Source organism: Spermophilus citellus, assembly GCF_964194105.1.
Source record: "Spermophilus citellus genome assembly, chromosome: 5".
Classification (NCBI taxonomy): Eukaryota; Metazoa; Chordata; class Mammalia; order Rodentia; family Sciuridae; genus Spermophilus; species Spermophilus citellus.
Genome location: NC_138186.1, coordinates 39,911,500 through 39,923,613, shown reverse-complemented (window position 1 = coordinate 39,923,613; position 12,114 = coordinate 39,911,500). Strand labels below are relative to the sequence as shown.

The window sequence follows — 12,114 nt, the reverse complement described above, 5'->3', positions numbered from 1 at the left end:
TGAGAATTTTGAAGTTTTAATTTTATAATGGCAATTAATATTTCTTCATGGATGCTTCCTGAGATTTTAGGAGTTCATATGCTTAAATACATAGCTAAGTGAATTATAGTACATTATTGTCAAGCCAGCAAATAAAAATAGTATAACACTGAAAACAATATTAATTAAGAAATACTTTAGTGTTCCTGAAAGCAATTTTACAATACTTTAAATGTTTAAAATATTACATTAGTAAGTTTTTCAAATATCCAATAAGCCATTAGATGGAAATGTAATTTTTGACATAGTTGGAACAGTAGGAAAATGTATTAAATAAGGTAAAAATATTCATATTATAACAACGATTGTCATCTTGTTTACTACAAAAACACTAGACAATTTAAAAAATGTTGGGAATGAATACAAATTTCCTATTCTCAGCACATTTTTTTTACTATTGCTTTGGAGCATCTATCTAATGTTACCGAAACTATATTACTAGTAAATTATAGGATAAAATTCAATATTCTTCCTTACAAAAATGCTGAACAAATTAGGTATAGAATAAACATACTTCAACATAATAAAGATCAGGTATAAGAAGACAATTTTTCGCATTACACTGAGTGAGAAAAAATTGAAAGCCTGATTTCAAAGATCAGGAACAATACAAAGATAGCCATTATTATTGTTTACTAATATAGTGCTAGTAGTCAAAGGCCAACTAATCAGATATGAAAATAAAAGGCAAACAAAATCAGAAAAGACTTCTGCACTCTCATGTTTATTGCAATGATATTCACAATAGCCAAGAAATGGAAACAAGCTAAAGGTCTATCAACTGATGGATCATAAAGAGCACATGATATGTATACACAGAGGTCATCATGTTAAGAGAATTAAGCCAGGAAAGAAATACACATACTGTGTGATCCTACTCATGTGGAATCTAAAACAGTGAATATCCTAGAAGTAGAGTATAGAATGCAGATTACCAGAACTGAGGAGAGAAGTGGTAAGGTAGGAATAGAGAAAGATTGATCAATGGATGCCAAATTACACTTTGATAGGAGTACAGAGTTCTGGTGTGCTATTACACTGTCAGGTGACTATAGACAACAGTTATGTACTGGGTTATGGTTTGGATGTGAGATGTCCCCAAAAAACTCAAGTATGAAAAAATGCAGGGACGTTCAGAGGTGAAATTATTAAATTCTGAGAGCTGTAACAAAATCAGTTGATTAATTTATTTGTTGGATAAAAATTTGAATAGATTATTGGGTGCTAAATGTAGGCAAGTAGGGTGTGGTTGGAGGTGGTAGGTCACTGGATTAAGCCATTGGGGATTACATTTTCCCTGGCTGTCCTGAGCTAATCAGCTTTTCTCCACCATGTCCTTCCACCATGATGTTCTACTTCATGTTAGGCCCAGAACTTTGAAGTTAGCCAACCATGGACTGAACCTCTGAAACCATAAGCCAAAATGAATTGTAACTTTGTCTCATTGGCCAACCTTTCCTCATCCCCTCCTCTTTCCCACCATTTTCAGCCTCTGGTAATCACTATTGTACTCTTTATTACTATAAGATCCACTTTTTAGATTCCACATATGAGAGAGATCATGTGATATTTGTCTTTCTGTATCTGGCTTATTTCACGTAACAAGCCTCCAGGCTCATCTATGTTGTCAGAAATTACAGGATTTCATTCTTAAATGTGGCTGAATAACATTACATTGTGTATGTATACTACACTTTCTTTATCCATTCATCTGTGAATGGGCACTTAAATTAATTTCATATCTGGACTATTGTAACTAGTCCTGTGGTAAACATGGGAGTAGAGCTCTCTCTACAATAGCTGATTTTATTTCCTTTGGATATATAGCCAGTAGTGGGATTTCTGGATCATACAATAGTTTAATTTTTAATTAATTTTTGATTTTTTAGAAATATTTCATCCCATTAGTGGGACTATAAATTAGCTGTACTAATTGGCTATTGTAATTTATATTCCCATCAATAGTTCATAAAAGTGTCTCAGGCTGGGGATGTGGCTCAAGCAGTAGTGCACTTGCCTGGCATGTGCAGGGTGCTGGGTTCGATTCTCAGCACCACATAAAAATAAAATAAAATAAAAATAAAATAAAAATAAAATAAAGATGTTTTGTCCACCCAAAACTAAAAAATAAATATTAAAAGTATTCTCTCTCTCTCTCTCTCTCTCTCTCTCTCTCTCTCTCTCTCTCTTAAAAAAAGTATCCCTTCCTCTATTTCTCTGCCAGAATTTGTTACTTTTTTATAATAGCCATTCTAATAGGGGTGGGATGAAATCGTATTTTTAATTATTTCATTATAGTTATACATAATATTAGGGTGCATTTGGGCATAATTATACAATCTTGAAATATAATTTGCTCCAATTCAATCTCCAGTGATTTCCTTTTCTCTCCTTGCCTCCCTCCATCTTTTCCCTTCTCCTTTACTCCATGGATCTTTGTTCTCTTTTTTTACAACTTTATTTAATTAGTGCATTATAGACATACATAAAGGTGAAATTCCCTCTGGCATATTGAGATATATATATATGAAAGTTTGGTCCTATTTAGTCCACGGTTCCTCCCCTTTTCCATCTCTCCTCCCCTTCCAATTCCTTTTCTCTACTCCACTGATTGGTGCACATCTGTAATCCCAGCAGCCTGGGAAGCTGAAACAGGAGAATCATGAGTCCAAAGTCAGCCTCAGCAAAGAGTGAGGTGCTAAGCAAATCAGTAAGACCCTCTCTCTAAATTAAAAAAAAATACAAAAAAGGGCTGGAGTTGAATGCCCCTGAGTTCAATCTTTGGTACAAAAACAAAAAACAACAACTGTGCAATTTATTTGTTTTAACTGAGCTAGTTAAAGACAGCTTGTCTCTAGTCCAATCAAGATGGTTCAAGATTTTGATTGGGGAGCCAGCTGAAACTCTTGGCTGGTTGTTGATTCTTCTCTTTTGGTCCTTTGCACATGTCTAGAGTGAGCTTCTCGTACCAGAGCATGCATGATGGCTTGGTTCCAAGAATTATTAGAAGAATATATGTCCTGAGAAAATAAACCACTAGTTCAAGAGCTTACAAAGCCCTGCTTGCGTCTGTCACACTGGCCAAATATATCACATGACTAAGTACAGAGTCATTTGCAATGGATATAAGTATCAGGAGGATTGGGTTATCAGAACACACTAAAGTAATATTCCATCCAAAGCCCTTTAACTGAATTAAAAAAGTGTTCTCCTCTTTGAAGTTTGCTGTTTTCCATTATAAATTTATGTTGACTTGCATGCAATTAATCTATTGAGATCAACATTTTTTGTTCTTTAATTGATTTTTCATTCAAGTTAATTTATTTGTATTCCATTGAAAATTTAGAAATGAAAACAAATTTCCATCCTTATGGTGCAGTGTATTGTGGGCAAAAAACTATTAACAAATAAGTATGTAAAACTGGACTATGTTAATGACAGATGTTACAGAAATTAAGAAAAAGAGGCAATTAAGGTAGTATAGAAAATTAATTATTTTATGTAGTAAGCCTTTCACCAACTGTGGGGACAGGTGCCTGGAGTACTGCATACATGGCATACATTAAGGATGTCTGAGTGGCAAATCACTCCCCTCATATGAGGCGCATGAGCAGGGCTTACCTCCTAGGGACAGTCCTGGGCATGAGACCTTGTGTTTCAGTCCCTGCACTTGCTCTGTGGCTCAATCCTGATTGCTCACTGCAAGGACAGCTAGCCAGAAATCGTTAGCTGCCTGTAATCTGCTTAGCTACTGCCTGAGTATATATACATGGTAACTGTGCAATCAAATCAGACCTGCTTCCTGCTTCGTCTCCCAAGGTCTTGATTACCGATCACAGTCACACTCTCCTCTACCCTGTTCCATGGAACTCCTTGATGGATGAAAGAGAGCCCATGCAACTAATACGAATGGAAATGGAAAACTTAAATGAAAGTAGTTAAGTAGATATGTAGAGAAGAACATTCTAGCTAGAGAAAACAGAGTACAAAGGCCTTAGGTGGAAGTCCCCTCAGAATGTGCATATCATAGTAAGGAAACTAGTGTGCTATTTCTTCTTCAGGGTTATTGAGTCATATCAACTGTTTAAAAAAATATTGGCATGAATTTCTACAATTTTTTATAACTTTATATTTACATGAATTACCCCTTTTCACTCATAAATTATCAATGTGTATATTGTCATCTTTAATTAGCAATCTTGCTAAAAATTTCATCATTTTAACAATAATTTAGTGACAATTTAAAATACCCTTTATTTACTTACTCATCTATTTCAACAACTTCTGTTCTTATATTATATCAACATGTCACCTGTACTTGGAGATTTGTTATATCTAATTCTTTAACTAAATTTGTGGTTTTTCAATATTTTTTCAATTTTTTTCATTCCTAATATAAATATTTAAGGCCATATCTTATCATCAAAGTATCAGCTTATATGCTTTTCACACTTTGATAAATAATACTTTTATAATTAAAATCTCAGTGTTTTCTGATAATCTCTATTGCTTATACAATTGGATTAGGATTAGCAAGATAAACCATTTGGAATATTTAATTGCAATTAGGATTTACTTTAAACAATTCTAAACATTTAAAATTAATAATCATCAATAAGTTTTAAAATTATGATCCAATATTATAAGTTCTCAATTTTAATGAAATATAATTTATTTATTTTCATCTTTCTGGTTCACGTATTTTGTGCCTTAAACAAAATTTTTCTACTCCATGATTATAAAGTTTGATATTTTTGTTTTAGCTCTCACTACACTGAAATTGCCTTTTATGAAGAACATGAGATGGAGAACATGGCTTCTTTCCATATAGATATTCAGTTGTCCCAGCAAAGTTTATTGGAAAGATCATTTTTTGTTAGTCAGTTTTCTATCACTGTGACATAATTCCTGAGATAATCAACAAATGAAGAGGAAAGATTTTGGCTCACAGTTTCACAGGTTTGTTCACTTTATAGTCTAATGATTCTATTGCTCTTGGCCTAAAGTGGGGCAAAACATCATCACAGGGAATATGTGCTAGAGTAGAGCTTCTCATCTATGGCAGATAGGAAACATTAAGGAAGAGAGAAAGGGGATAGAGTTCCAATATTCCCTTTAAGGAGGACAAGTCACAAATTACTTAACTTCCTTCCACAAGGCCCTATCTTTTAAAAAGTCCCACCACCTCCCAATTTGAATTCAGGCTGTAATTCAATCCTTCAACACATGGCCTTTGAGGAATATTTAAGATCCAAATGATAGCACTATTCTCTTCCCAATTCATTGCAGTGGAATATTTATCTTAAATCTGATGAATGGCTGTATGAATTTGATCAGGGATCCTCTATTCTGGATCCCTGATATATGATTGTTCTAGATATCACAGCTTTATAGTAAGTTTGGATATCCACGGATGTAAGTTCTTTGACTTTGTAGTGACCTTTATTCTATGTATTTTTATATTAATTATAGAATCATCAACTTTCATAAACATATGAGCCAGTTGACTTTTAATGATAACCACATTGAATTTACAGATCAATTTGGGGATAATTGACATCTCAACATTATTAAAACTTCCAATTTATTAAAATACTCTGACCCCCAAATTTATTTGTCTGCTTTAATTTTTATCAGCAAAATTTTCTGGTTTTTCAATGTAAAGTATTTCAAAATATTTAATTAGATTTTTTTTTTTAATATTTATTTTTTAATTTTAGGTGGACACAATTGCTGCAGTCTGGCTGGGCACAAAATGACCGGGAGGTCATAAGCCACTTGTAGGTTCAAACAGGAACTACTTTTATTCCCCAAACCTAACCGGAACTCTCTAGAACTCCATGGAAACCAAGGGAACTCCATGAGCACTCAACGGGAACTCTGCGAGAACTCAAAAGTAGTGGGCACCCAAGGCAGCAGGAGCTGCCCCACTGCTGGACAGCAGAGGTCCACGTACACAACTGAATACACAGCTTGCCCCAATCCAGCATCATCCAGTTAGAGCAATCAGTCACCATCCCAATAATTATACACAGCTTAATTTAATTACCATCATCCCAATGGCTCAATGGCGTCACCTCCAAACCACTCCTTCTGGCAAAATGCCAGGCGCCATCTTGACTTGGTTATGGCTCTCAACACACAATATCTTTATTTTATTTTTATGTGGTACTGCAGATTGAACCCCGTGCCTCACACATGCCAGGCAAGCGCGCTACCACTTGAGCCACAACCCCAGCCCCTAGATTTATTCTTAACACTAGGTGCTTTTTAAAAATACCAAAACATATGGTTTTTATAATTTTATAATTTAATTGACTCTACTGTACTACTAATTAATTCTAATAGCTTATGTATATTTTCTTTTTGCATTTTAATACACAAAACCATGTCATTTGTTTCCAAATTTTATAAATTCTTTGTGATTTTCTTATACTGTTGAACTGTCCAGTAGAAATGTTGTTAATGATCATTCTTATTTCTATAATCACAAGAAAAATATTAAATATTTCCTTATTAAGTATGATGAATACCATAGCTTCTGTTAGGATTCTCTTTGTCAGATCAAAGTCTCCCTTTTCATTTTCAGTAATTTAATCGTTTTATTATGGATGGATGTTTAATTTTATCAAATTTTTCTGTATGCATTGGTACAAAGTTATTTTTCCCTTTTATATGTATGTGTGCATTGTTTTTGTCTAACTTTGTTTTCAAGTTTATACTGGCCTCCTAAAAAAGTTAGAAAGTGTTTCCTATATTCCATTTTTTTGTAAAAATTTTGGGTGTTAACATTTTAAATAAAACATCAATGGTCTTAATACTTATTCTTAAGTGTGTAATTAATTATGAGTCTCTGCTGAAGGTTCTTCATGAATTATATAATTAATATGCTAATTTTTTCAGATAAGAAATCAAAGATGCAGAAAGATGAATTATTCAAAGTTTTCTCATAAAAAGTAAATGGTAGAACCAGAATCCAAACTTGAGCAATCTGACTTTAATTGCTACATGAATACTATTACACAATATGTTTTATATTATCTAGCACAAAAAATAACAAATGATAAATTCCTTGTGTTGGTGAGATCTGGGAAATAATGCTGGGTGCAATATAACATTTCATGATAATTTTTAAAAAGAATTCTCAATATTTGAAACTTATAAAAATTTTCTTTTTTTTTTAAATTTTTTAAATATTTTTTAGTTATTGGCGGACACAACATCTTTGTTTGTATGTGGTGCTGAGGATCGAACTAGGACCACACGCATGCCAGGCGAGCACGCTACGGTTTGAGCCACATCCCCAGTCCTTATAAAAATTTTCAACAGTAACCTCATCTCAATTTAACTTTAAGGAAAGATCAACTGTAGAAAATATAATATTTATAAGACTGATCATGCTAGCACAAGTCTTTATTTATAATAAAGAAGAATTTTAACAGACCCATTTATATGTTTACATGAATTGAATAATGGTTGCATTAAAAAACATGGAAAATGTTTTTTTTTATGACACAAAATAGAAATGACACAAAATAGAAAAGTGCATGGTTCAAAACAGGCACTCAATAAAACTTTTTTTTAAAAAAATGAAAAAAAAACCCTGCAAGCTGTGATTTGTAATCTGAGCACAATGCTATACAGCCTTTAAAATATAACAAGTAAGTATCCACATAGCTTTAGAGAAAATCTTTGGCCAATGGTCATTACTAAAAAATATTAACAATGTCCATAAAAGATGGTAAGAGATCTCAGAAATTACCAAAAGTTTATTGTGGGCTTACATTTATTTTAAATTACTTTTAAAGGTATTGTAAAGATTTCAATAATAAATTTTAATAGACTGGACCACCTGAGAGGATTTCAGGTAGTTGCTACATTTGTTTTAGGATGGCCTCCTAGACATTTTATTTACTATATTTTTCTATTGTTACTAATCATAATGACAATCTCAGGTTGTTCAAAACCTGAGATTCGGTAGGTAGGTTCACTTTCAAACATAAACATTTACTTCTAGTTTTCCAGGAGGACTGACATTAAATATTCATTTTTTTAAAGTTCAAGATTTGTCTTAGAAATACATGATTTAGCTAGTAAAGTGGTTCTCCATGCATGGTACTCAGATCTGCAGCAACACCTGGAAGCATGGAAGGCACTCAAATTCCTGGGAATCATTTGAGCCTTTCTGAATCAGAATTTCTGAGTGTAGTTCTTAGGTTCCTGTGTCTTAACAAGCTCTCCAGGTGATTCACATGTCTACTAAAGTTTGAGAATCACTAAGGCAGGGACAACAAATATCTACCACCGCTTACTAAACCATTTCTTTGTGTGGAAATGTTAATGACTCCAAGTCCCAGGAGTAGAGAAAAGGAAGTATATTTATTATTTAGTTCAATTTTCCATTTTGAAAGATGCTCCACCTCCAAAACAAAAACAACACACACACATACCACCCATTCTTGAGGGAAATGACATATATTTAAAATCTGTGTGATTAGAGATGAGAAGTGTCAGAAGTTGGTGATCAGTTTTAAGAGCTACTGCATACAAAAGACACCTGTGGTGAGTTTTCCAGTATTGGGTAAGAAAAGAGAGTAAGCTTTTATGAGATTTTTTATAGAACCTTATGCTCTTCAAATTGAGTTTGGAAAAAGCAAGAGTATCATTCTTTCAGGGAAGGAATTTTTGTTCCCAGAAAATAAGATTAATAAAATCCATATATTTAATTCACATAAATGTGTTTAAATAATGAGCCACTTAAGGAAAACCAATAAATTGGGAAAGGTTAATATTTTATCTGTTTTCATAAATAAAACATCTTTAAAACACTTCTTCAAATAATCTCTGGTGTCTGTAGGAATAACAAGCCTGAATGTAATTGTGGATTTTTCTCCAATATTCCTTCATGCCTTAGGTTAAGTTTTATAGATTTTTAGATGTAAGAAAGTGGTATGAACTACAAAGGTCAAGGGTTTGTAATTCGACTTCAATTCTGTTACTTAAGCATTCTGGACATTAATTTTTTCCTGTATAAATGAAGATTAAGATGCTTAACTCCAAGAAGATAAAAATACCTGTGTGAATTAAATGATATATTTTTATGATGTACTCTAGTATGGTGTCTTTTGAGCATTCTTATTAAAATGAATGCTCAAAAGTGTTATTATTTTTTTGCTTCCCAGTCTGTTGATAACTACATATGTACATTTTGCAGATTAAAATATTAAATGAATCAAAATTAAGTATGGCTAATCATGCTGTTTATAATTTTACCAGTACAGGGGAAAATGGAACAATGAAACAGAACTTGGACTAGAGAAATTCTGTTAGAAGTATAACTTCACTCTTAATTTTCTCTGCTATTATGTGGTATGAGATGTTAAAAGAAATCAATAAGTTTGAGGACACTATAGGTAGATTAAATTAAATTTGGAATTCATGTTCACAGAGTAAGAGAAAAGAGGCTTTCAACTGTGGCAACTAAAACAAGTTTAAAATATTTAGTTAATTTAACAGCCATTTTTTATTATAGTCTAAAAGCAGCAGGATATAGAAATAGGTTCCTTAGATGCATTCTTTTTGAAAGAGAAGTTTCATGAAAGAGAGGCAGCAGAAGTCCGGGTGATCAGCAGGATAGATTGGCATTAGATGGTTAAATAAAAGATAGACTGATAAGGAATGGGGAGGGAGCGCTCACCACAAGTCTTTGGATTCTTCCAGATATATATAAGATGAATTGCATGTGTGCGCTCATTGAGATTTCATGTGGTTTAGAATAAAGTCCAAAAAACTAATACAGCAATTTCTCCAGTTGTTGCATAGAACTAAGAAATGAAAGGAAAAATGTGCAGGAATATAAGAGAATCATTACTAATGTCTCATCAGTCCTCACATACCAATGTGCATTTTGTTAAGGGGAGAATGAATGCTTAGATATTTCCATCCCATAAAGATCAAAAGCCCCGGTCATGAACCCAAATTTGGTTTTTCCCTTCTCTGAAATGTAGATTGCTTTATTCCACAAATCTCTTTCTGAAGTTGTGTATTTGAGTATTTTTCCTTCCATGTTTAAAAACCACCTCAGAGCATTCAGTCTTTTTTTCTTTACAAATGTCTTTGCTTGTAGTAAGTGATCAATAACTATTTGATAGCTTCAACAAAATGCTCAATAAAATGAAGATATAAATAGAATTTGTTAGAATCAGAAAATATCTCATGTAATCAAATTGGATACTTAATCTGTGAGTGGTATTTAAGTATTTACTTTACAAAGTATTTTTGCTCTTGATTTCAACATGTCCATTAAATACAATGTTAATTGGAAGAGCAATAACACTTCCATTTTGGCTCTTGGCTTCTCACTGTAATGACCATATTGTTTGCTAGAACGAAAACAGGTATCACTGGTCCACAACAAGCCCATGTTTTAATTTCCAAAATTTCCTCTAAAAAGGGCCATTCTATCTACTAAAATAAGCCAGTGTGCTCAAATATAACTCATCCACTATTCAAAAACTCCTAAGAGCTCATTATTGTGTTTCTTTTGGTGAAAAACAAAGCAAAATGTTTCACCTGTGAAAATGGAATAGCATTTATCTCTGGGGCAAACACAATGACTTTTTCTTGATAGGACCTGTTTGTACTCTAACTACTAATTTACTAAGGTAAACTGTAAGCTCTATGTACTTAAGAAACATGTATTATCATGGTTTCCCAACATCTAAGACACAGCTGATAAATAACAGGTCCTTAAATGATTGAAATACTAATTATTTTAGTGTCTTTCTAATACATTTCCCATCTTCTTTTATTTTCCAGCTGCTGCCAGATTTACATTTTCAAAATGATTATGACAAACATAACCACGAGGAATGGATTCCTCCTCTTGGGCTTTTCTGATGATCACAAGCTGCAGATCTTGTACGCTTTGCTCTTGTTGGTGTTGTACCTAGTGGCTTTGACAGGAAACTTCATCATTATCACCATCACAACACTGGACCAGCACCTCCAATCTCCAATGTATTACTTCTTGAAGCAACTTTCCCTTCTGGACCTCTCCTTCATTTCCGTCACAGTCCCCCAGGCCATTGACAATTCACTGATGGATGATAACTATGTTTCATATGACCAGTGCATACTGCAGGTTTTCTTCTTCACATCTTTGGCCTGGACTGAGGTAGCTATTCTTACAGTCATGTCTTATGACCGTTATACCGCCATTTGCTTCCCACTGCACTATGAGGTCATCATGGATCCCAGAAATTGTCAGTGGGCTATGATAGCTGTGTGGGTGAGTGGAGGCATCTCAGGAATCTTATACACAGCAGCCACATTTTCTATCACATTCTGTAGGGAGAAAATAATACATCAATTTTTCTGTGATGTCCCCCAATTACTGAAGCTCTCCTGTTCCAATGATTACCTAGGAGTGATTGGAGTAGATGCTTTCATATCTGTGGTGGCATTAGCCTGCTTTGTCTCCATTGCCCTCTCCTATGTTCACATATTCTCCACAGTTCTAAGAATACCCTCTGCTGAAGGCCGCTCTAAGGTATTCTCTACCTGCCTGCCCCACCTCTTTGTTGTCTCATTTTTTCTCTCTACAGGCATCTGTGCATATCTAAAACCAACTTCAGATTCTCCATCTGCATTTGACATTATGTTATCTATCTTTTACACAGTGATACCCCCAACACTCAACCCTATTATCTATAGTCTGAGGAATGAGGCCATGAAGGGTGCGCTAAGAAACTTACTTTTGGACAGAAAATTCACTCGGAAAAATACACTTTTGTCCTGTTGTTAGTAGTTGTTCAATATTATATGCAAGGAACTTTTTGGTAATTGGATCCCTCAATTTGTGAAGTTAATGAAGAAATAGCATTACTTTCTGTAAATGAACTATGTAATATAATCACCATCATTGAAGAAACTTTTTTCCTAATTTACTGAACATTTTATTCATTGAAATCATTTTTTAGGTTAAGAAAAATTGTAAACACATATAACCTTGTAATATAGGCCCACTACTTCTTTTTTCATCCCAGTACCTATACACACAAACTCATACTTACA

General features: G+C 33.6%; 1 protein-coding gene across 1 annotated transcript; it reads left to right on the top strand.

The window, feature by feature from the left end:
• Nucleotides 1–10,882: 10,882 nt before the first annotated feature.
• LOC308649013 (olfactory receptor 14J1-like) lies at nucleotides 10,883–11,845 on the top strand (the record flags this gene model as incomplete). The annotated part of the gene is made up of 1 exon (XM_081294287.1): nucleotides 10,883–11,845. The coding sequence occupies one exon, from the start codon at nucleotides 10,883–10,885 to the stop codon at nucleotides 11,843–11,845; it is 963 nt and encodes a 320-aa protein (XP_081150413.1).
• Between the last annotated feature and the right edge of the window lie 269 nt (nucleotides 11,846–12,114).